This window comes from Zymoseptoria tritici, chromosome 3, assembly GCF_000219625.1.
Source record: "Zymoseptoria tritici IPO323 chromosome 3, whole genome shotgun sequence".
NCBI classification, from domain to species: domain Eukaryota; kingdom Fungi; phylum Ascomycota; class Dothideomycetes; order Mycosphaerellales; family Mycosphaerellaceae; genus Zymoseptoria; species Zymoseptoria tritici.
The window spans coordinates 659,106-682,998 of NC_018216.1; the positions used below are offsets into that span (position 1 = coordinate 659,106).

General features: G+C 53.5%; 10 protein-coding genes across 10 annotated transcripts; 6 read left to right on the forward strand and 4 right to left on the reverse strand.

The window, feature by feature from the left end:
• Window positions 1–1,264: 1,264 nt before the first annotated feature.
• MYCGRDRAFT_39804 (uncharacterized protein) lies at window positions 1,265–1,633 on the forward strand (the record flags this gene model as incomplete). Its single annotated transcript, XM_003853637.1, has 2 exons — window positions 1,265–1,450; window positions 1,508–1,633. The coding sequence occupies 2 exons, from the start codon at window positions 1,265–1,267 to the stop codon at window positions 1,631–1,633; spliced, it is 312 nt and encodes a 103-aa protein (XP_003853685.1).
• Window positions 1,634–2,136: 503 nt separating this feature from the next.
• Window positions 2,137–5,185, reverse strand: MYCGRDRAFT_69388 (uncharacterized protein; the record flags this gene model as incomplete). The annotated part of the gene is made up of 3 exons (XM_003854531.1): window positions 2,137–4,715; window positions 4,846–5,000; window positions 5,135–5,185. 2 exons carry the CDS (start codon window positions 4,925–4,927, stop codon window positions 2,137–2,139), a joined length of 2,661 nt encoding a protein of 886 aa, XP_003854579.1.
• A 301-nt stretch (window positions 5,186–5,486) lies between these two features.
• MYCGRDRAFT_85021 (uncharacterized protein) lies at window positions 5,487–6,325 on the reverse strand (the record flags this gene model as incomplete). The annotated part of the gene is made up of 2 exons (XM_003854530.1): window positions 5,487–6,077; window positions 6,131–6,325. 2 exons carry the CDS (start codon window positions 6,323–6,325, stop codon window positions 5,487–5,489), a joined length of 786 nt encoding a protein of 261 aa, XP_003854578.1.
• Window positions 6,326–6,723: 398 nt separating this feature from the next.
• MYCGRDRAFT_99418 (uncharacterized protein) lies at window positions 6,724–9,574 on the reverse strand (the record flags this gene model as incomplete). The annotated part of the gene is made up of 2 exons (XM_003854529.1): window positions 6,724–6,753; window positions 6,814–9,574. 2 exons carry the CDS (start codon window positions 9,559–9,561, stop codon window positions 6,724–6,726), a joined length of 2,778 nt encoding a protein of 925 aa, XP_003854577.1.
• A 1,464-nt stretch (window positions 9,575–11,038) lies between these two features.
• Window positions 11,039–12,346, forward strand: MYCGRDRAFT_69392 (Rho type ras small GTPase-like protein; the record flags this gene model as incomplete). The annotated part of the gene is made up of 4 exons (XM_003853638.1): window positions 11,039–11,474; window positions 11,525–11,604; window positions 11,666–11,717; window positions 11,820–12,346. 4 exons carry the CDS (start codon window positions 11,393–11,395, stop codon window positions 12,257–12,259), a joined length of 654 nt encoding a protein of 217 aa, XP_003853686.1.
• Window positions 12,347–12,424: 78 nt separating this feature from the next.
• Window positions 12,425–13,554, reverse strand: MYCGRDRAFT_56299 (uncharacterized protein; the record flags this gene model as incomplete). Its single annotated transcript, XM_003854528.1, has 2 exons — window positions 12,425–13,086; window positions 13,139–13,554. 2 exons carry the CDS (start codon window positions 13,419–13,421, stop codon window positions 12,473–12,475), a joined length of 897 nt encoding a protein of 298 aa, XP_003854576.1.
• Window positions 13,555–16,416: 2,862 nt separating this feature from the next.
• TAL1 (uncharacterized protein) lies at window positions 16,417–17,758 on the forward strand (the record flags this gene model as incomplete). The annotated part of the gene is made up of 3 exons (XM_003853639.1): window positions 16,417–16,539; window positions 16,629–16,943; window positions 17,002–17,758. 3 exons carry the CDS (start codon window positions 16,501–16,503, stop codon window positions 17,620–17,622), a joined length of 975 nt encoding a protein of 324 aa, XP_003853687.1.
• Window positions 17,759–17,964: 206 nt separating this feature from the next.
• On the forward strand, window positions 17,965–19,055 carry MYCGRDRAFT_103593 (superoxide dismutase [Cu-Zn]; the record flags this gene model as incomplete). Its single annotated transcript, XM_003853640.1, has 3 exons — window positions 17,965–18,035; window positions 18,329–18,508; window positions 18,589–19,055. 3 exons carry the CDS (start codon window positions 18,023–18,025, stop codon window positions 18,858–18,860), a joined length of 465 nt encoding a protein of 154 aa, XP_003853688.1.
• A 1,104-nt stretch (window positions 19,056–20,159) lies between these two features.
• MYCGRDRAFT_85027 (uncharacterized protein) lies at window positions 20,160–21,855 on the forward strand (the record flags this gene model as incomplete). Its single annotated transcript, XM_003853641.1, has 3 exons — window positions 20,160–20,982; window positions 21,036–21,768; window positions 21,822–21,855. The coding sequence occupies 3 exons, from the start codon at window positions 20,160–20,162 to the stop codon at window positions 21,853–21,855; spliced, it is 1,590 nt and encodes a 529-aa protein (XP_003853689.1).
• Window positions 21,856–23,030: 1,175 nt separating this feature from the next.
• Window positions 23,031–23,300, forward strand: MYCGRDRAFT_39210 (uncharacterized protein; the record flags this gene model as incomplete). Its single annotated transcript, XM_003853642.1, has 2 exons — window positions 23,031–23,094; window positions 23,143–23,300. The coding sequence occupies 2 exons, from the start codon at window positions 23,031–23,033 to the stop codon at window positions 23,298–23,300; spliced, it is 222 nt and encodes a 73-aa protein (XP_003853690.1).
• Between the last annotated feature and the right edge of the window lie 593 nt (window positions 23,301–23,893).

A 23,893-nucleotide genomic window follows, 5' to 3' on the forward strand; every position in this document is an offset into this window, starting at 1 on the left:
CATCCTCGTAGCTGTCTATCTACCTTATTCGACACACCGGCTCCAGCCTCTTAATATTAGCCTCTTTAGTCCGTTAGCTTAATACTACAGTGCTAACCTCTTACGAGAGATCTTCTATTTAGAAGGACGGTCTACCTTAAGCAAACGTAACTTCTGGAGGCTGTTTTAGCTAGCTTATTAGAAGGCGTTTAAGCCTTCTAACATATTTAAGGCGTTTGCTAAGACTAGCTTGTATCTACTGGATGCATTAGCCGTGCTTATAGCACTTAAAGAGAAGGAAGAGAAGAAGCAGCAGAAGAAGAAGGGCAAGGGCAACAACACTAGCACGAGCACAAGCACTGTAACTAGCGCACAGAACAGTCGGCTAAACACTGCGACCTCTATGTTGTCTGGCTATAACTAGCGGAAGATTCGCACGCTTATAAAGGACTGCATAATAGACGCTATTAACGAGACTAACCGTCATAACGTTTAGAAGATAAGCAACACCGTCCTTTATCTACAAACTCAGAACGCTCTTCTGCAGAGCTAGCTTAATAGCATGCGTAAATCCCTTAAGAACGAGAAGAAGAAACGAAGCCGTAGCAAGCTAGTGTTCGCGATCCCCTCTAATACAGCTGCTGTCTTCTATTTACCGGCCAAACTAAAGGCTAGTATTGCTGCTCTTGCCGAGAAGGAGCAGCTAAAGGTTGTTAAGAAGAAGTAGAAGTAAGAGCAAGCAATAAATAAGAAGGTAGCTATGCAATTAAGGGCTAAACAACGCTCTTAAGCCGCTATAGATAGACAGGTTAAAGCAGCATAAAAGAGGGCTTAGAAGGCTGCTAAGAAGGAGAGTAAGGAGGTTAATTTACAGCTGAAAACAGACCTTTAAGCCTCTATACGCAAGGCACAGCTAGCTAAACGTCGTATAAAGAAGAAGGAGCTAGTAGTAGTGTTAAAACTGCCCTTTGTGTTAAGGGGGGGTAAGAGGGCCGGTGCACAAGTAGCTAAATCCTCTTAGCTACTAACACGCATAACATTAAGGCAACGACTTTAAGCTGCTCAGGGCTGATAGATATAATTAATGCGATGAATTTAAGCTATCAAACACCTCGTTGTGACTACTAGTTGTAACAATATCAGCTATAGAAGTGGTAGTAGTTGTAGAAGGATTCTCCGGTGCGACCGTGCACAGCGTGCACCGTGCATACCTTGCAAGTGACTTCTACATCTTACACGACCTTCTCAACATCCAGCTGCACGAACCACGACAGACCATATCACAATGCAGCCAACACAACCCCTCCAAAGAGCCATCAGGCGGCTCGCCCTGACCACCAAACAAGGCCCGCACAACTACTACAAAGGAAACCGAACCGGCGCAATGGGAACACACACGAAATGGGGAGGCTACAAGATCGACTGGTCAAAAGTGAGGACATACGTGGTGCCGGACTTGTCGGACTTCAACGTATGTGCTTGAACACATGGGACGTGGATGTGAAGGTGCACTAACGCGAGATGACAGTTGACACCATTTGTCGCGAAAATTATCGAAAAGAAACGGGACTCCTTCCTGCATACGAAGACGAAGAGTCCGCTGGATGGACAGGAGTATTTGAAGAAGTGGAAGCATATGGGTGGGAATCTGTGATGAAGAGGAGATCAATATACGATGATTGTAGTGAGAAGTCACGAGTTCAACGGTCGGGTGGTGAAAGACAACAGCAGAGGCATGCCGCGGAACTCCAGAGCGGTCCAGGATGGAGCGGATCATGGAAATGGTGAGCACTGCATGGCTCAAGATGTGATTGTGTAGACTTTGAGCGGCATCGCGGGAGGTGGCCGCAGACTTGGTGTACATTAGAGAGCTGGGAACGGCTCCGAGCTGCCAAACGGAAAGGGCGCAACAGCCAGTGCAGGAAAATGAGGACCTGTACGGAGCAGGACAACCGTGTCCATGTCGTATAGCACGTGAGACACCACGTTTGCGAATTTTGGGGCTCAAGCAAGGAATCGAGCACTATTGTAAACCAAGTACAGAATCAATATTGGCAGTTAAATCTGCTTCAATACTTTTGTGCATCTGCTGCGAGCCGCTATTTCCGATTGACCAAGACGCCAATCGCTCAGGCATCGGCCAAATGGTGTCATGCTTTAGTCCTCAGTGAGATCACCGTACTCCCACATACCCAACCTCTGCGCCTTGGCATCCGCCTCCCGCTTCTTCAGATCCTGCAGAATCTCCGGCGCCGCACGCTCGAAAGGTCTCAGCTTTCTCGCCACCATCGCCAGGCCCTCGCTCGCAATATCTGCGTTCACGCTCTGATTGACGCTCGCAGCTTTAGGGTCCATGAGCGTCACCCAGAGCAAGTTGTTATCCCTCGAGTCCGTGTAGTCGATGTTGGCGACCAGCTCGCGGCCCTCGGTCATCTCGTAAAGCGCGCCGACGGAGTCGGAGAGGTAGTCGGCCGCGGTGGGAAACTGAAGGAAAGAGAGGGCGGCATCGACGGCTTGTGGCTTCAAGCGCTGCTGGCCGAATTTGGCTTGATCGAGAGGGCGGAGATCATCCCACTTTTGAGTCTCTGCATTTCCGTAGTCGATGTAGACGACTTCAGAAGTCTTGTTCTCACGATCGTTGCGACGGACGCGAGCACGGTACCATACGCCATCGGCGGAGAATTTAGCGGAGACGATATCGCCGGCTTTGGGTGGCTGTGGGAGTTTCTGTCCATTGCCAGGGGAGATGTGGAAGGACGCGAGCTCCTTCATCAACGATTGGAGATTCGACTGGCCGGATCCGAGCATTTGTAGCTTCAGACGGGCGTTCGTTGGATCGACATAAGTGACAGTGACATCCTTGTAGTTCCGCTCGCGTGGTGGGAGAGGTCCATCGCCGTTGGTTCCATTTGCGCCGCTGGCGTGGTCGAAATCGTCGGCTGCCTCCGTGGCCTCCTGGGAAGGATCCCAGTCGTGCCACATGCCACGTCTCGCCTCTTTTGCTTTTTGCTCAGCAGCGAAGAGTTCTGCGCCATTTCCAGACTTCTCAGCACTGTAGGCGTGAACGGATGCAAATCCTTCTTCGACAAGCGCTTTCGCAAAGTTCTCGCGGTTGACGAACAGGGTGCCGATGAAACCACCCTGCTTATCAGTATCGTCAACATCGATCTCGACATCCCGCTGCATGCAGCGCTTGACTGCGAAGTCATGTGCTTCCTGTCCGAACGGCTCGCCAGTGTCCTGAGGTCCGCGAGCACTTCGCGGAGCGCGGATGCCACCGAGAACGAAAGTGAGCTTTGCGCCGTCGCGAGGAATGAGTACAGTGAACCGGCTGCCCGACTTGCAGAAGTCGACAACAGCAGGGACCTTCTTCGATCGAGAGAGTAATGTGAGCTGGCGCTTCGCCTTCTCGAGACTCTCGCTGTAATCAACATAGGATTGCTGCTTGGGTGGCTTAGGACTCCACATGCCCTTGCCATCCTTCTGTGCTGCCTCCTCGGCTGCTAAAAGCTCGTCGTAGATAGGACTGCGGTCGGTGTCGTCCATCCGATGGCGAATCACAGATGCGTAACCATCCTCCACAAGCATGAGCGCAACGTTCTTACCGTTCTGCGTAACAGTAGCCATTTCTCGCTCATCGTAGCCTTCCGTCGCTGGACGCTTGCCATCGGTAGTGACCTTGACGTGCTTTCCGATGAGTCGCTTACGAAGGAACTCCTTCGCTGCTGCACCAAAAGGTGATTGTTTCGGATCGGTTGGCTTGGGTTGACGGACGCTGCTCAAGTTGATGCGCTTCTCGGCTCCTGCTTTGTTGCGAATGAAGAGCGTGTCGGCAGAAAATACTCTGCTCACAGTTGCCTCAAGTTCGCTACCTCCAGCACGTTGAGCAACATGTCCTCTGTATAGGCCAAGCTTGTTCTCCTTCGCATGACGCTCTGCTTGTCGAAGCTTGCCCATTTCCGCGCCGAGCCATGTCGAGTGGTGGTCCACGCATCGTGCGAGACCTTCTTTGAGCAGGAACTCGCCAATGTTGCCGACTGGATGCCGTACCTCGCCGACCAGAATGTTGTTGGGCGACACTCCGAGCAATCGTACCTGCACTCCTCGCTGCAAGAGTCGCTCCTCGACGAAAGCTTGCGACTCGTTGCCCCACGGTTCAGCAGCTTGAGTAGTGCCATCCGAAGGGTTTGTGCGTGCCGTTGTCGGTGCGCGTAGGCCAGCAACAAGAACAGTCGTTTGAACGTGCTTCGTAGGCGAGACCATGAGGCGAATAATCAAGCGGTCTCCGCTGAGCACACGCTCCACAACCGAGTCAATTGACTTGTCCTTGTTCTCCTCCACGAAAGCCTTTGGGTCGGAGAGCTCGCGAATGTTCTGCACGATTGTCTGCTTGGCTGCCCACACTCCCTTCTCATCTGCTTTTGCATGTGCCTCGAGGGCTTGGAGTCGTTCGAGTAGCTCGGCGGCGGGCGGTGCTTCAGCTTTGCGGTCGGCGTCGTCTCGTAGTCGGGCATGGCCTTCCTGAACAACCAAGTCGGGGAGCGACTTGCCGTCGGGGAGCTGCACAACGCCATAGTCGCGTGACGCACCGCCGGTCTTTTGCGGGATCGAGTAGATGATGGTGAAGCGGATCACTTTACCCACGCAGAGCTTTCGGAGGAAGTCGCGGGATTCGAATGAGCCAGGTTCATCGGATTGGAGGCGCGGTGCGTTGATGAAGGCCAAGCTAATGGTGCCTATGCATATCCAATAGTCAGCATGTTGTCCAACATGAGAGCTGTATTCACCGCATTTTGGGCTTGGAAGCGAGCGTTCCTGTTGGAGAACTCCCGTCCTTCATGTCCGTCTCTTCCACTGTTGACTTACGTTCTTGCTTCGCCTTGTTCGTGAGAACTAAAGTATCGCCCGAAAGCACGCTCTTCACTTTGCCCTCCTGTTGTGCCGACATGATAGCGGTTTAGTGATGTCTTTGCTTTCGTCAGGTTCTCAACTTCCAATAATCGAATCGTCAATAGTGCGTACTGTCCGAGGGATGGTGTTCAGTCGAAGGATGTCTCTCGAAGTGATGAGGAAAGTCGAAGGACTGATCGTTACAGAAGTTAGCACCGAAGCATTGATCGCATGCTTCTAACAGCTGATACTCACATGCTCTCACCAATGCGTCCAAAAGAGAATTCTGTGTGATAGTGAAGGTGAATGAGGTAATGCCAGTTGTTGTCTCGTGACCTCTATTGAATGAACACATGGAGAGCTTCGATTTTACCAAGTGGGGTTTCGAGGGTTGGTTGCCAGGCAGGGTCTCCGCAGATCACTGGGCTTCAAGAATTGTGAACAGGACAGGATCAAGACCTACCTCCGCGGTCCCGCTCGAACTACACCGCGCCACTTGCACCTCATTGCGTTGGACGATGCGCTTTGCAAGAGTGCCTAGGTGTATCTCCACGGGAACGAGTGCTCTGAACCATGAACCGGTCGGTATACAGCGTTTAAAAGCAATGGCTAACCCATCAACCCACCAACAAATGCCCACCACTGGTACTAATCATCGACCCAGAAATATTCCGGTCTTTCATACAATACAGATAACTCTCCGCCACATCCTCCGGCTTCGCAACACTTCCGACGGGGATCTTCTTCTCCATCTCCTCAAACATCTTCTTCTTCTGCTCCGCTCCCATATCCTTCCAAAGCTCCGTATCCACCGCTCCCGGACTCACCAGATTCACCCGAATCGGCGCCAGATCCAATGCCAGTCCTCTGACCATACCCTGCAGGCCTGTAGCGTATGAGTTGACGACTGTCCAATTGGGGATAGGACGTTCGGAGACCGCGCCGGTGGTGATAGTGATGGAAGACTTGGGGCCAGGAGAAAGGTACTTCGGAGCGTACTTGCCGACGAAGAGAGGCGCGTAGAAGCGAACCATGCCGGCTTGCTTGGCACTGTCCATGGTGATTTCTGAGATGGGTTTGATGGCAAGGGAGTCGCCAGCGGTGTGAATTACATGGTCGAGCTGGCCAGCTTTCTCGAAGAGGGAGGCGACGTTGGACTCGAGGTTGGTCTCGTCGCCGAGGTTGCAGGCGTGGCCGGAAATGCGATCCTGGTGAGAGGTTAGTATGGCGTTTCTGATTGTAGATATCCTGGACTCAATACCTTCGCGGAAGGATAAGACTTCTTCAGCTTCTCGACGGTCTGCGAGACTCGATCGGGGTTCGACGATGAGATGATGACGGTACAGCCATTTTCGACGCAGGCTTCTGCGGCTGAGAAGCCGATGCCTGAAGAGCCGCCGATGATGAGGACTTTGTCACCCTTGAGCTTTTGCGTGTATTTGACTTGGTCAGACATTGTGAGGTGTTTGATCTCTCTTTTCAACGGATCAAGCTTCGAAATTCTGTATTTCGGAGGCCAGGATTCAGCTTCGGGGTGCGATCTGATGGCGCTTGTTGTATAGCAGGAAGGCAATTGCAAAGATCTTTTCCTATTCTCGAGTCCGTTCCTGAGATATGGTAGGACTTGCTTACCTCGCAACGTTGTGTGACGTGGAGTTAGTCGGAGCTAGCAAGTGTGACATCACGACGAAGGGAGTGGCCGGGCAAAACGGCTGTCGATCGATAATGGCGAGGGTTGCGTAGAGTGCCGCCGTGAGGAAGAAATTGCGTCAAATCGTACATGTGCATGTACGCCATGCGGCCTTCTATATCCCTTGTGTTGTAGTTCTACAGATGTATGAAATACTTGTACATCTAAGCAAACTGCCATCTGGCATTAATCTGCTTTCTCGCGACCTGAAAAGTGTTAGCAAGATGTCAGTATGAATCGATCATACCACTCACCAATGGCGCCACCAGAACAGTCCCGACTCCCAGCGCGGCCACAGTAGCCAACATCTGAAACTTGTTGAAGTCCTTGCCCAAGATGTCGAAGCTGAAACTAGGCGTCAACCTCGTTCCGAAAATGTCCAGTCCGTACGCGAAGACCAAGCTCGTGCTCTCGATCAGAGCTGGCGATGTGATGACATTCGAGATGCCCAGAAGCTCACGTTGGTGGTTCAGGTACCACTTCGGGTCAAACTCCAGCGTTGGCGAGTAGCGCATGAGGCCCTCCATCTGCTCGTCTTTTGTGGGGTCTCTGCCGATAGGCCGACGCGGGTCCAGGACACTATAGGGAATACCAACAATCGAGTTTGAGTCCTCCATCACAGCGAGAAGCTGGCGGGAAGTGATGCCTTGCCGAGTCCGGGTGACGGAGAGCTTCGCAATGGCTTCTGGGATTTGGTAGGATCTGAGCAGCACGAAGGGCTCTGCTGCTGCTTGCAAGCTTGAGATGTTGGTCTTTGCGCTGAGGGGACCGCGATCATTCGGGATCAGCGATTCAAACATCTCGCCGACAACGAGATGATGACCTTTGGGTGTATCTTCGGAGATCTCCGCGGTGTAGGAGTATGCAAACCAGTTCTCCGACATGATCGATGGGATGGGAGCGCTGAGGTCCACGTCGGTGTGAATGTTCGAGTACAAGGTGGCGCCCGAGATTGTGTCCAGAACGTAGAATGAAGCAGATTTGGCCACGTCGTTGGCAGTGACGAGAAGCGCCAGATTCGGGCTGAGATATTTGTACAGCACTCTTCGATCACCGAGGACTTTGCCAATCGAGGCTACTGGGTCGTTGACAGGTCGCGGGACCAGGCTGATGACTCGCTCCTCTTTTGGCGGAACGAAATGCCACAGAGCGCCGGAAATGTCTGGTTTCGTTGCTTCGAGCTCGCCATTGCGCATGGTGAACAACACTGCACCAGGGTGCTGAAGGTCGGCGTTGGAAATCCGAACGCGAGTCACAGCCTCGCCTGTCGTAGCGTTCAGCTGGATCTTCTCGGCATTTTCGCCGTGGGTCAAGGTCAAGACACCGTCTTCCGCCGATGTGAATGAGGGCGTCCAAGATTGTCCAGGTGTGATGCTGACCACTTTCCTACTCCAGAGCACGTTCTTAGGATTCCCAGCGTCCAAAGCCACAACTCTTCCATTCTTTGATGCCATAGCAACAACTTGGTGAAACCCAAAGACATCCTTCTTCAAACCGCTGTCCGCAGTGGTTCCAAAGAGTCCGGCCTGGATGCGCTGGGGGAGTGCAGTCAAAACCTCAGGCAATTTTTGCAAGTCCGACAGGTGTCTTGCAACACGGTGGAAGTATGCAGACACAAAGTTGCTGTGAGCCTCAATTTCGAGCTGCTCTGCGAAGTCTTCGACGGCCGCTGAGTTTGAGAAAGTGGCAGCCAGGGTACCCGCAAGTGCTTCGGGTCTGAGCCAGACAGGACCGCCGTTCTTCAATAGTACCCAGTCTCCAGTAGAAAGCAGGATAGCAGATCGAAGGGCCGGCATACCGCTGCCCTTGGGAGAGACTTCCGAAACGGCGTGTATGGGCTCGACCACCTCGTCACGGCCAGCAACGACCCCGAAGTCGCTAACTGGCCACTTGCCCAGGATTCCGTGAGAGACGGAAGATACCGTCATAACTTCGTCTCGCGTGATGCGTGTGAAGAAGACATTCGCATTGGCGGTGCTTGTGGAGAACGCGCCTGCACCTCCAAGCTTTGGTAGTGAGTAGGCCTTTTCAACCTTGTTCTTCTCCAGATCGATGTGAAACACCTCGGCCCAGTGGCCAGTCCCTGTCTCGTAGTGGACAAGAAAGTGTGCAATTGAGTTTGTGTGAAAAGGCGCGTGAAGTCGTACTTTTTGTACGAGGTCGCCGCTTCGCTTTTCAATGTCGAACGACGTTACTGCCTTTGAACCAACAATGTTGACCTTCAGAACAGTATGCGCTGCGTCTGTCCAGGCGATGATCGGAGATGCGGAATTGGCACCGACTGCCACAATCGTGTCGGCCGATGCAAGCTCATTATCAGAGCTCAGAGAGTGCTCATCGTTCTTGCGTCCGGTCACAGGGTCCAGAGAAATGACTTTGATCTTGATGTAGCCAAGCATGGTCTTGTGAAGCAAGATCGCGAAGACCTCTGTGGACGATGCCAATACCTGGTAGGGAGCATCTCCGCTGTCGAGGTTATGTGACCATCTGACAGATCCAGTCGCTCCATCCAGGCGTTGAATGGCGGGATGAGCACCGCTTGTTAGCACGATTGCATCCTTCACTCCAGCGGTGGTAGTGCCATCAGTCAGTTCAAGGATCTCCAGATCCTCAAGGCGTCCAGGCAGGGTGATCGACCAAGCTAATCGACCATCTGCAGCGCTCCAGGCGCTAACCTGTCCTCCGATGCCACCAACAACAACGTCCTGGCCCTCCCCAGCTCGTAAGAAGCCAGTCTCGGCGACTGTGCTGTTGGACGGCAGTCTTTGACGCCAGACTAACGAGCCATCTCTGGGATTCACCGCTCCGATGACACCCTCGTCCGATAATGTGTAAACCAGAGACGCCCTGGAGCTCGGATCCGGCTGATGGAAAAAAGTCGTGTCCTCTTTCGGGAGTCCCAGGAGCGCGAATTGATAGTCGGTATTCCAGGCTTCGTCTTGAAACACCGCGAGCGCAGGTCCTATTGTGACAGCGACCGCTGCTATGAGCGGGAAACGCATGGTCGATAATGCCTTTGATGGAAGGTCAACCTACCATGGCTTTGAGAGAGACGACTGGGTATGTAGGTAGCGGATGCTCCCGTCCCGCTCCTGCCTTAGTCATCTGGATAGGTCCCGTCCTTGGGGCGGATTCACCTGAAGGGCAGCAACGAAGCATCCCTCGCTCTCGATACCACAACAACGACATCACCTCCAAGTGCAGGCTCAAAGACGCCACCTCTGTACCAAGACCCATGGTTGACCTTCCGACGTGTCAGCACAGCGGTTGCAATCTCGGTCTACGTCCAACGCAAGATCCGTCTTGACCCTTCCGCCAGCAGGGGCTTTGGCAATGGCATTGCCGGCAGTATAGCAAGCCCACACTTGTCTCGTGCTCAGACGCATGTCTCGTGCTCAAACACATACTCTTGAGGATACACAGCAGGCCTCACTTCGTCTCGTTCCAACACTGACATCGTCATGATCTCTTCATGGAAGGTAAAAGGAACTGCCCGCCTCTGACGTCGGAAGCTTTGCGATACGGAGATACCTTATGCTTGCGGTACGGACCTGACTGCAGAAGCCATTCGTGTTCGCCGGGAGCATGCACTCGAATCTTTCATGCGACTGACAGTGAGCTGCACGTCGGAGCAAGACTGTAGACTTGTACTGTTGTACACATGTCGCATGCCGGCTAGCATACCGCCGGGATCAGAGCGACCGACTCAGAACTGACGGCGAGTCTGCATCCGCCTTTTATTGGCGGGAGGACATCTATATCAATGGCGAAGCGGGACCGGGGCCCACGACTCCGGAGCTGTGGAAAATGTCTCGCGGAACAAGAGGCTGCTGCAATCCCTTACAGTTCCTGGCCCTGCTCACGCGTGGGACAAGGACCCCGCCTCCGTAGCGTCGCTCATCGAAGCTAGGAGGAGGGGCCGAACTCAACCACATCTTTGATCGACTTTCTAAATGGACGACAGCTCGACAAATGGCGGCACAGGAATGCGAATTTCCCGTCCATTTAGCATGAAAACGGCCTTTGATTTGCTCCACGGCACAACTTGCAAGAGAGAAGTTCGACCAGTGCTGCAGGAGTGATGCAAACGATCCTCGTCCACTCGGCAAGCTACGCGAGTCGCGTGTCGGACTCCAGGCCCGATGCAGTCATGACCCTGGAGCTCCATCCCGTCACAGGCTTGCATGCTGGCAACTTTTCTCCCTCAGTCTTTTGCACCACGCAGAGCATGTTCATGGCAGCATACGCCGTCCTTCGCATTTGTCGCGTAGCGGACGCCTCCATCGACATACTCTAAACTAGTTCTGCCCACCAGATCTGCGGCATCCGTACGGCCACGCGATTATAAGCCCCTGCGACACCCCAGCTGCCGCGCTATCTGGGTACTTGCATGGGAGGACCGTGGTCACTTTCACAAGCCATCCTTTGCTTCTTCTCTTGTTATTAGTACATCTTCTTGATTACCACATCCTCAGCAAACATTTCTGACATTGACTGCCAAACCTTCTCCTCGCCCTCCTGCGCGCAACTCACCTCTCCTCTCATACGCTGCGTTCAATTTGCCGCTGGTACTTGGACGACCCGTTGCCTCTATATTGCCGACGCTGGAGCTTGCCCATAGCCTGACGATCCGGCGCAATCCGGCTACATATCTTTGAGACGTCTTCAGCACGACTCGACTCAGCAAATCTCCATACAAGTCTCCAAAATCTGGGACAATAGCAGGGCGAACGATACGATTGTTCGCTTGAGTCTGCGCACGAGTAGCGAGCACCGCGCATACTGTCAACGCCGCATGGAAGCCGCGCCGCAAGATAGAAGTGCTCGCACAATATGCCTCGACATACGGCACATCAGCGGGAGTACCACATAGCTGTCCTGGGCTCTGGCGGAGTAGGGAAAAGTTGTCTTACGAGTACGCAAACCCACCGCGCCATCTTGAAGAGCAACGCTCACAAGTCGTAGTGCAATTTGTCCAAGGAATATTTGTGGAGCGCTACGATCCTACAATCGAAGATTCGTATCGAAAAGATGTCGACGTTGATGTACGAAAGTTCGGCACTTTCGGGAGATATGGCAAGTAAGCTGCTTACACTCCGAGTTTAGGGAAGACAAGTAATTCTGGAGATCATGGATACAGCAGGGACAGAGCAGTTCAGTAAGATCACCTGATCATAGTTAGCTGCGCGTGACGGAAGCTAACATTCATCCCAGCGGCAATGAGGTACCTCCATACCCTCCCCCCTGCACCACCCGTCAGATCCACCCTCTAACCTCTCCTCCACCAGAGATATGTACATGCGCCTCGGCCAAGGCTTCCTCCTCGTCTTCAGCATAACCTCCGCCTCCTCCCTCCGCGAACTCATCGACCTTCACGACCAAATCGTCCGCACAAAAGGCGACAAGAACTTCCCCATGGTACTCGTGGGAAACAAGTCCGATCTCGAAGAAGACCGCGCTGTGTCACGAGCGAAGGCATTTCAGCTCTCGCAGAGCTGGGGGAATATTCCGTACTATGAGACGAGTGCAAGACAAGCAACGAATATTCATGAGGTTTTTATGGATGTTTGTCGGCAGATTATAAGAAGAGATCTGGCGAAGAACAGGGAGCGGGATGACCAGAGGGACGGAAGGAGGAGGAAACGGAGAGGAGAAGGAGGTGGGAGGGAAGAGAGGAGTAGTCGGTGCATGATTTTATGATCAGAATGGATAGCTTTGGAAAGAGCAGTGTATATGCCAGTTCAGCCTCACAATTAGGCTGACGAATATCCAGCCAGTGAGCCGTCGGATACCTTCGAACAATCGCGGAGGCTGCGCAGCAGGGAAACGACATAGAGACTGCGCATGTCCTCCAGCATCACATTTCCAGGCCCAGATCCAGATCGATCCACTAAAAGCCAGCTGCGGTCTCCACTAGCCTTCCAACCTCTTCACAGTCGCCCGCACAACCTCATCCAAATCCTCCTCCTCCAACCCCAACTCCTCCATCGCAAAATCCTTCTTCCCCGTCCAATCCGCATCAATCGCACCCAACAACCACACCAAATTCTCCACCGCCTCCTTATCCCCCGCGTCCGCCTTCTTCTTCTCCTCTTCTCGATACTTCTCCGAATCCTTGCTCACAACTTCCCACTTCGCTCCACCCGTCGCCCGCTCGAACGCGGCCGTGACTTCATTCTGCGATACCAGGAATGATTGGATGTAGATCATGCGGTTGGCCGTGACATCCGGACGTTGCAGGATGCGGACGGTAGCGAGGGCGATTTGGGCAAGGGAACTGGCGGACCATTTTTGGGAGCCGTCGTTGATGATTTCGATGCGGCGTTGGGGGAGGTAGATGTGAAGGAACTCGAGAGACTGGTCGAAAAAGTGTCCACATACGAGAGAGGTCCAGGTGAAGGATGAGTGTTTCTGGGCCAGTTCGATGAGATATTCCCGCAGAGCGGTTTTGTGCTTGTACAAGGGTACCAGTTCTTGGGTCAAGGCGCTGGAGGAGTCGACGGAGCCGAAGTCGGCGGGTATAAACCCTGAGAGGATAGTCAGTTTGGGCCATTGAGGAGGAAACATAGCAAGACCTACGCTTCACGCCAGCTTTGACACAAGCGTCCGCAATTCTCTTTTGCAATTCTGTTTCGCTGCCCTTGATCGTGACAACTATAGCATCCTGCCCGCGTAGGACTTCGACTAGATCTTCCACGTTGAAAGCGTCCGGGATTGAGACTTGAGATGGGTACGAAGTTTTCGATTTGGAGGAATCCCGCTTCAGGACTGTGACTGTGAAGCCGGCTGACACCAAGGCTTCGTAGATCGAAGGTCCTAATTTGCCGTCTGCTCCGAGTAGAGTGACCTGTTGAATCGACATTTTTCTGGCTTCGACTGATGGTTTGCGGATGCGTTGGAGAATGGTACTCGGCCGTCTTCTCGGAGTTGTTCCGCTGCGAACGAGATGAGGCAAGCAGATGCGGAAGTTTTGCACACGTTCAGGCAATGATTCAGAGAACCGAAAAGTGGTAAGATTGTTTATCGTGTTGTTGTAGAGTTCAAATCGCTGTCAGACCTCCAATGCCAAAGGGCGTGGGGTCGACGTGGGGTCGGTGATGCCTCAGGCCCGATTGCTCCTGCCTCCAGCGCCCGTCGACCGTGTGTTTGTCGAGCATACAAATCACTCTTCAACGGCATTATCCTGAATTCAGTCTCTCATACCAATGCAATATCCTCTCCCGGAACATCACCCTCCCAAAACCCTCCATACATCACCTCATCATTAGCAACGAAAGCCTCACATAACATTCGATACTCCCTGACCTTCGGACCTGTCTCCAACGTCGGCCGCAGCACAATCGGCACCGGAGCACCTTGCATAACGGCAATAGTGTCTCCCCATGCGACTCCGACTTGTGCCAGACCGATGTAGCCTCGCTCCGTCACGAAGACCACCCTGCCGCGAAGAAATGCCGCGACGGAGTGGTAGGTACTTTGCGATTCGTTGTCGATGGGTGAAGAGGGTTCGGCCTTGGATAGACGGAGCATCTCTAGCAGTGCTTCATATCTTGAGACGGCTTCTTCAGGCGACAGACGATGACCGTCGTCCTGGTCGACGGTGATAGTGCGTGCGATTGCGGTCGTGAGGTCGGTGTAGGGGCTACTGCGATTGCGATGCATGTGCAGTAAGGACATGGATTGGAAGAGCCATGCTCGTAGGTCGACGAAAAGGTCTGAAGGGTCGCTGCTCGTCACTTGTATGGCATCGGTACCTGCGGCGAGGACTCGATCGAAGACCTTGGTGGTGACAGGGAGGCGGAAGTTGAACTCGTGAGGTCTGCGTTCCACAACAGTGGCTATTATCTCCTTGATCTCGTGTCCTCCAGCACTATAGCATTCGTTCTCATACCACAATGGTCGGGTGCGCCATGGAACGCTCCAGTCGGGTACCCAGGACGGCAGGTCAAGATTTTGGTTGCACGTTCCCGCGGTGTAGACCAACTCCACTTGTCTTCGGAACAAGGTCTTCTCATCACAGCTGGGTTCAGTAATGGCCTCTGCGAGCCTCGATAGATACTTCAAGGCGAAGCGCTTATAAAGCATCTCGATCGGCATGCCATAGTCCGGTCGGTCCCAGAGTCGGACCAGATGATGACAGGCAAATAGCTTGTCGCGATGATCAGTTGCTTCGCAGTCTTTCGCCATGCTGAGAATGTTCAAGGCCAAGGAGTCTTTATCGGCGTAGTCCGTCATGGCCTGCGTCGTGCCCTGCTCTGTGATTGATCGCAACTCCTGCATGAAGGCAACACGTTGGGCCGTGGTCCTCGTACCTGGTGATGGCGTGTTGACCGGGTGTCGTATTGCGTCGATGACTTGAACCAACTTGACGAAGTCATCCCATACTGCCGTTGCAGTTCCACAAGTGAGAATGATCTCCCGAGCACAGACGACCTCTTGTATCGCCCAGATACGCCGCCACCAAGGCCGTTCCAAAAGCGACATGAAGGCGGTCCAGACACCGGTTTGCCAACGATCAATATTGTCAGGAGTCTTGTTCGACTGCAATAGCTCGCGGGGATTATCGTAGAGACTTGGCCAGTATTTTCTGATCCTTCTGGGCAACTGCATGGCGGCCGAAGATCCATCGCTTTCTTCGCCGAGCCAGACTACCACGCCACTCGCAGCGCGGTAGATTTGGCCCATTTTACTGCTCTGCTCATTGCGGTCGAGTATATCGGTCTGGTCTATACATAATTGATCTTGTCTGAGTTAGCCTGCTGCTCGACGACACTTGATGAACCGCACTCACCAACCCACAAGCTCACCGTCGATTGCCGCGCTCTCGCGTTGCGAAGCACAGCGAACAAGTCGGCCGTGATGCTAAGAGGCCTGCCATCGCACCAGATTCTTACATCGGCGTTAGGATTACCAGAACAGAACGACAACGCGACAAATTCGACAGCGGCATCCTTGAGAGACACTTCCTCCAGTCGACATTCAATGATTGAGTCTTCGTACTCTCCCGGCAAGAGGCTGATAATGCGATATGAATCGGCAGACGCGATCTTATGGGACGGACGATGCCGACCGTCGGATGCAGAAGCCGTAGACCACGAAGAAGAGCAAGGTGTAGCCATGTGCGAGAGGAAAGGAGCTTCGGGGCGAGACATCGCCATCATTCAGTCTTACCGATTGTGCCACGAGGTCACTGGGTTGTACTGCATGTCGATAGCCAAGCAGATTTCTGCTTGAACCTCCATTGTCACGATTCCGTGGCTCTCCGGGCACTGCTTGCTCATCCTGGTCGCTGATCTGAGATGACCAGCGGCAGCGAAGATTTACCAGGAAGGAGGTCGTGGAAACTGTGCCAGAGAGAGTGAAGGCCTGAGGCAACTCCAGCCCCCAATTTTGGCAATTTGATTGGGAGCTCAATCGAATTTTGATGGCGACCTCCTTTAGGCTGATTTCAACGGCGGAGAGGTCAAATGGCACTTGGAAACAGCGCTCCCTTTGCTTCTTCCATGATCGATCGAAACAGGGAGCGAGCCATGGCAACAACGGAAGCAGTGTTTTTGAGGACTAACCCATCTGTTATGCTCATGCAGAGTCAATAGTGGCGGTCGCCGATATGAATGTCGGTTAATCAACACCACGGCATCCGATCAGGCATTTGTAGGCTCTGGCAGCAGTTTTCGGCGAATGTGCCGGAGTTTTCATTCACCGCCGGCAGAGTGTCGGAGCACAGGCTAATCGCCGTCGGATGACAGCGTGCGGCGAACCGCTGGAGTGACAATCCAAAACCTTCGTCATTGGCAAGGGTCTTGTTTGCGTGGAGGGGTATCTCGATTGCTGAATCCCAAAAGTTTTGTTTGACTCTTGTCAACCACACTCACCAAAGACCGATCAAACAACCACCAACACTCCAACGAACACAAACTCACCACACAAACACCTCAATCATGTCTTCCTCTCTCGAACAGCTCAAGGCCACCGGCACCGTAAGTAGCGCCTTTCCAACCTTCCGACGCGGACCTCACAAGTCTCGCCGGCCGATGAACCTCGAACACAGCTGACTGAACCTCTTCAGACCGTCGTGTGCGACTCTGGTGACTTCGCCACCATTGGCAAGTACAAGCCGCAAGATGCCACCACCAACCCATCTTTGATCCTCGCCGCATCCAAGAAGCCCGAATACGCCAAGCTCATCGACGAGGCGGTCCAGTACGGAAAGAAGCATGGCAAGAGCACGGCTGAGCAGGTGGACGCGACACTCGACAACCTCCTCGTCCAATTCGGAAAGGAGATCCTTAACATCGTCCCTGGCAAGGTTTCGACTGAGGTTGACGCGAGATTCTCCTTCGACAAGAAGGCGTCCATCGACAAGGCTCTCCACATTATTGAGGTAGGAACCATAAGTCAGACGTTGTGATATGATCTGGCAGCTGACACTCGCAAAACAGCTCTACAAGGAGATTGGCATCGACAAGTCCCGCGTTCTCATCAAGCTCGCTTCCACCTGGGAGGGCATCCAGGCCGCCCGCGAGCTCCAGAGCAAGCACGGCATCAACTGCAACTTGACCCTCATGTTCTCTCTCCCCCAAGCCATCGCCGCTGCTGAGGCCGGTGCCTTCCTCATCTCTCCGTTCGTCGGCCGCATCCTCGACTGGTACAAGGCCAACACCAAGACCGAGTACACCGCCCAGAACGACCCCGGCGTCAAGTCCGTCCAGCAAATCTTCAACTACTACAAGAAGTTCGGCTACAAGACCATCGTCATGGGTGCCTCCTTCCGCAACATCGGCGAGATCACCGAGCTTGCTGGCTGCGACTACCTCACGATTGCACCAAACCTTCTCGAGCAGCTCTACAACAGCCAGGACGCCGTGCCACAGAAGCTCAAGTCCGAGGACGCTGGCTCGCTCGACATTGAGAAGAAGAGCTACATTGACGACGAGGCCGAGTTCCGCTTCCAATTCAACGAGGAGCCCATGGCCGTGCACAAGCTCTCTGAGGGTATCAGCAAGTTCGCCGCGGACGCTGTCACTCTCAAGGACATCCTCAGGCAAAAGATTGAGGCCTAGATTGGGTTTTGTTTAAGCGTGTGATATTTCGGGCAGACTGTCGGCTTGGAAAAGGGGCTAGAGTGATCCTATGGCTGGACAGATAGCTTCAATTAGCAATGTGACTTTGTCGACATGGTCGACATGATGATGACTCAAGTCTTTGCGTTCAGCGTACATTAGTCGTACACCTGAGGCGCTTACATGGAAGTTCCTCGAGCTCCTGTTTCGGAGAAGGAGCAATAATGGCGAATTCTTCTCAGGTCCACGTCAGAGGTGGGGCAAGTTCGGCGGGGCAAGCAATGCTCACATCTCCCACTTCCACCTGTTTCTGCCACGACAATCATCTCGACGATACCGGTCAAGTCATCAGAATACACAACAACACTTCCAAAAACTACATATACCAAACACCGCCACAATGGTCAAAGCAGGTACGTGAAAGTGGCGTCGAATCCTCCCATTGGGCTCATCTCGACAAGGTGGAGCTTGGCACAAGCAAGAATGAGCATGTTTATGACCATCTCACCCAACCGGGCGGTGGCATTACCTCCATCAAGGTCGTGCGATCGGAGTTCTGCCGTTTGTGTGCGGCTGTGCGAGACCAGCAGGCATTCCGGCGGCACCTCACATGGGACATGCACCTTGATGGCGGAATTGATACTCTTGGGACTCGAGCTGTCATCATCAATGCTGTACACGCGAAGCTGACATGTCTTCCCTCCAGTCGCTGTTCTCCGTGGAGACTCCAATGTCAAGGGCACCGTGACCTTCGAGCAGACCTCCGAGGGCGCCGAGACCACCATCACATGGGACATCACCGGCAACGACCCCAACGCCGAGCGCGGCATGCACGTTCACGCCTTTGGTGACAACACGAACGGCTGCACCAGCGCTGGTCCTCACTGTAAGTGACATCCGTTCATCGCCATACACAATCGGAGCAGCAAAGAGAGCACAAATCTGACCTTCAATCTCTCCACACAGTCAACCCTCACTCCAAGACCCACGGTGCCCCCGAGGACTCCGAGCGCCACGTCGGCGACTTGGGCAACTTTAAGACCGACGGCCAGGGCAACGGCAAGGGCAGCGTCACGGACAAGCTCATCAAGCTGATCGGACCCGAGAGCGTGCTCGGTCGCACTGTCGTCGTCCACGGCGGCACCGATGATCTCGGCAAGGGAGGTCACGAGGAGAGTAAGAAGACGGGTAACGCTGGACCAAGGCCGGCTTGCGGTGTCATTGGCATCGCTGCTTAAATTGGGATACCATAGGAAGTACGATGGGATGAAGATGCGCTGCGAGATGTGTATATGCTGAGCATGGAGCATACTTAGCGTCGTCAATGAATAACGCTCATTTGTACATCACGTCTGCTCGTGTGCTTGCTCGAGTATCTCTGCTGCATACCTCACTGAGTCCTATCATAAATCGTAGGCATGCGACTACTTTTCAAGCTTATGTTCCACCATATCATGTGCTTTCGACAGTGAACACTCTTGAAAGCTCGGCTCACCTGGCCCGTGCTCAAGCACAAGTCGTCCTTCCTTCGCACTCCACCTCACCTCCTCTTCTTCCATCAACAACCCCGATCAAGGTATGCCATCCTCTTCCCGCCCGAGTCGATCACGCAGTGGAGCGCTGTGGCTCATCGAAAGACGGGATGTGGCGAAGCCAAACGCACGCCGAGATCGATTCCCGGTCCGATACCCCATATCTCTGCCGGACGGCCCTTCTACGGACTACCAACGACGCGCAATGAGGGACTGGATCAAGCTGGAAAATTGCCTGATCACGATGTGAGGGTTTCGTCGGGTTGTGGGCGACTGTTTTGCCCATCGATCGTGGTCTTGCCGTTTCTGTGTTTTCATCCAGGCGTACTCCATTCGGGGCATTGATGCTTGTGTGTCGAGCAGCCACATCCGAGGTGCACACAATACAGAAGAAATTATGCGGTCGCAGCTAGACTTCCAACGGAGTCTATATAGTCGCCGTAACCTGGGCTGGCCACACCCGGTTCCCACACTGTTCTGCACCGGACGTAGGTGGAGGGAGTGGGCCCGTGGAGACCCCAAGGAATTGACTTACATCAGTTGACCATCACTGCTCTTCCGAGGAATCTTCTTTCTCCACCCTGCCTTGTGCCGTGTCGCGCGCGTGTTGGCAGAGACGATTTATGTGAAAAGGGTCGTGTTCGCACGCGATGTGAGTCTGTTGGTAAGTTGTCCGCCTCTACTTTCTCTTTCACGTTCTCTCTATTCAATCACAATTTTCTGGACTCGCATTGCGCCGTGTACTGTTCTAGCTCCGGCTCATTTGCGATCACATACGCTGGATTTCTAAAACCTTCGATCACGCGGTACTATATACATCGCTCCCTCCGGAACCTACTACGACTAAGCACGATGCCTGCTTCACTTTCTGCTCAACAAGTGGCAGAGCTCCCGGTCAATGGCCAGCCGGAGACCACTAGCGACATGAAGGACGCTGGCGCGGGAAGTCTTGAGGCGGAACACAACCCAGAACAAGCTCCTGGTGTAAAGTTAGAAAGGCCAGGCATGCCGCGATTCACAACCAGCAAAGAGAACGTTTTGGCACAATTCTTCATCGGAAGCATCGACCAGGGCACCACTAGCTCGCGCTTCATCATATTCGACGGAACCGGTGAGCCAGTCGCCAGCCACCAACACGAGTTCCACCAACACTATCCAGAGTCTGGCTGGCACGAACATGATCCCAAGGAACTGGTCGCGAGCGTGGAAGTGTGCGTGAAGAAAGCCACACATGCTTTCACCGAGCTTGGGCACGATTTGGACGATCTGCGCGTTATTGGAATCACGAACCAGCGAGAGACTGCCCTTGTCTGGGACTACGAGACCGGAGAGCCTCTTCACAATGCTATTGCTTGGCCGGACACTCGCACGAAAGGTCTTGTTCGCGATCTGAAGGCGAAGGAGAAAGAGCTTGGACTCAACTTGTCAGCGAAGACTGGAATGCCGCTGTCCACATATCCTTCGGCGGTGAAGTTGATGTGGCTGCTTAGCAACGTACCAGAGGTGAAGCAAGCATATGATGAGGGCAGACTGGCATTCGGCACAGTGGACACATGGCTGTTGTACAACCTGAACGGCAAGGATCCCAAGTACTTTGTCACGGACAGTACCAATGCCTCGAGAACCATGTTCATGAATCTGCACACTGTCAAGTACGACAAGGAGCTTCTGGAGTTCTTCGATCTGGATATCGGGAAGCTGCATCTTCCTCGGATCGTGCCTTCGTCCGACGCTGAGGCATATGGAGCTATGGCATCGGGAGCGTTGGCCGGCAAACGAATAGCCGGATGTCTAGGGGATCAATCGGCGGCCCTTGTCGGGCAGCAAGGTGTGTTCACTGGGGTGGCATTCGCGCACGAAAGCTTTCTAACAATTGAACAGGCTTTAATCCGGGATGTGCAAAGAACACCTACGGCACAGGCTGCTTTCTCCTTTACAACGTTGGAGAAAAGCCCGTCATATCGACCCATGGCTTACTCGCTACCATAGCCTACGACTTCGGTGGCCGTCGAAAACCCGTATACGCACTCGAAGGTTCCATTGCCGTTGCCGGCTCCGGCGTCAAATTCCTCATGGACAACATGGGCTTCATCACCCACGCGGAGAAAATCTCCGACCTCGCCGCCACAGTCGAAGACAACGGCGGCTGCGTCTTTGTCACCGCCTTCTCCGGCCTCTTTGCGCCCTACTGGATCGACGACGCCAAGGGCACAATCTTCGGCATCACCCAACACACGCAACGCGGACACATCGCGCGCGCCACCCTCGAAGCGACCTGCTTCCAGACCAAAGCGATCCTCGATGCCATGGAGCTCGACAGCGGGCATAAACTCTCCGACCTCGCGGTCGATGGAGGCATGTCGAGTTCGAATTTGTGTATGCAGACGCAGGCGAATATTATTGGGATTCCAGTAGATCGACCGGCGATGAGGGAGACGACGGCGTTGGGCGCGGCGATTGCGGCGGGGTTCGCGGTAGGAATTTGGAAAGAGTTTGGGGAGTTGAAGGCGATCAATCAGAAGGATCGGATGCAGTTTCATCCGGACGTGGATCGGGAACAGTCGGAGAAGATGTTCACGAAGTGGAAGAGGGCTGTGTCGATGTCGAAGGGATGGTGAGTGTCGCTTGATCATGTATGCCTGCTGATGATGCTGACTTGTCGTGTAGGCTTGATCCGGGCGAAGGAAGTGAGGATTTCTAGATGAACTCGGCTTACGATTGATCAGTTCATACGTTGTTACGACTTTGCATATCCGATGACAATCTATTGTGTTTCTGATGCGTCCGCAGAGGCATTCGATGTGTTGCCTCAGCTTTGCTCAGGCAAGAAGATGAACGCGAGGAAGAAGCAGGAATCGCAACGCAAAGGCCGAAACCTTCACCGCTTGCCTTCGATAGGCCGATTACACCGAAACATCGAAGCAGAGACCCGCCTCGTTATTGCGTCCCAAAGCACTTGCGACTCCTGGCGCTTTCGGATCCGCGTACACAGCACGATGTACAGATCCTGTATGATCGACCTCCAGCCGCCCTTGTAAAGTCAATCTGAATTACGCTCGCCGCTAGACCCTCATATCTGGCCACTCAGAAGGCGTGCGGTCTCTTCTCCGAATGCCAAACGTGGAGTCGGTTTGTTTCGAACAGGCCTATCCCGGCCTGGAGAAACGACCGGATCTCCGGATTGAACGGTAACCTCTTCGGACTTGGAGCGCATTGTCACATATTTCACTCATCATTCCTTTGACGAAGCAAAGAAATTGTGGACGAATGCCACATCCAGTAGCTACCCGTACGTGGGGTGATGTGCTTGACTTCTTCATCTCGTCAAAGCGTGGGAGGGACGATTTGACATGTACTCGGACAATGGGGGTTCGCATGCATCCAAGCAGGCCGAGACCACAGCCGACGAATGACAAGCTCGAAACATCCTTCTGGTACCTCATTCGCAGAGGCAGCAGACTGCACCCCAACCCAACCACATCTACATCCACATCTCGAATCCTTCTTCTCGAATTACCCCACCCGCCTGTAGAGAGCCGAGTAGTACCGCCGTCAAAAGTGTGCAGACCCTTTGGTGATTCACCTGGCGGGTGATGTTTGTGTGGAATCGTCTCTGTTACACGACAGCGCTGTTCTCCACTGGTAGATCTCTTTGGAAGCCGGCGACAGGCGACCCGTTCCACCATTCTGCTGTTTGCCGCCTCTGAAGTGCCGCCTGGGATGGCAGCGGCCTTGCACCAGAGTTGCCGGGTTTTGTCGAGTTTGCTGGACCGTTGTTCTTATAGGGCTTGGACTCCCTTCAGGAGATCGATTGTCCATCATTCACTCGAAACAAGATACCGAAAAGACTACGATCTACCGTCGACTCCGTGCAAGATGTGCGAATACACCAAAGTCGAATATGCGTGTGGACATCTCAGATTCACTGTCCGAGCATGGTGTACGTCCATTCGATTAGCAGGAAGGTCTTGATACTGACCGATCTCAGGCATCAAATACCAGGAGTCCCACAAGCGTTGTCCAGCAAATGTCGTCGCCGTCGAATACCGACTAGACGAACGATGCGGTAAAGCAGCTCTCGGCCTTGAATCGATCCACTTTGTACTGAACAATCATCAGGTGACTGCAGAGACACTTCGTCAATGAAGTGGTCCTTGAAACGAAAATCCTCCACAGTCGCCGTCCAGACCAACAAGAGATCCACGTCCAGCACCACAAAGTCGAGGAAGTGAAGCCAGGGCGAGCCGAGCGCAGGTCACGCGAATGGGAAGGAGGATCTGACTTCGTTCGTCCAACGCCGTTACCTTACATTGTACTCTGGACAAACAAAATCGAAAGCGAAACATAAAGGTACCACCCATCTTGTCTCATCCATTGTCGTTCTTTGCAACAGTCAACGGCCAGACCATTCAATTGATCCAACCATTATTTTTCATGGCTGACGGGTGCGGGAAATGATAAATACCGGGAACGAGGTCGCTAAATACCGGTCTCCAGCTTACTACAAACGTAGCGCATATGTAGACTTACACCTTTTCGAGGGGCGCGGCGCCCGACTGCCGGTCGCAGGCTCCCTAGGTCGCCGCGAGCTTTAACACAGTTTTGCGCTGCCTTCGCAACTCGTTTTAAGAAAGTGTGGATGCTATATACGTTGCGAAGGCAGCGCAAAACTATATAAAAGCTCGCGGCCGCGTCGGGCTTGCCCGACAAGTATGCGGCCGCGCTGTTCGAAAAAAGAG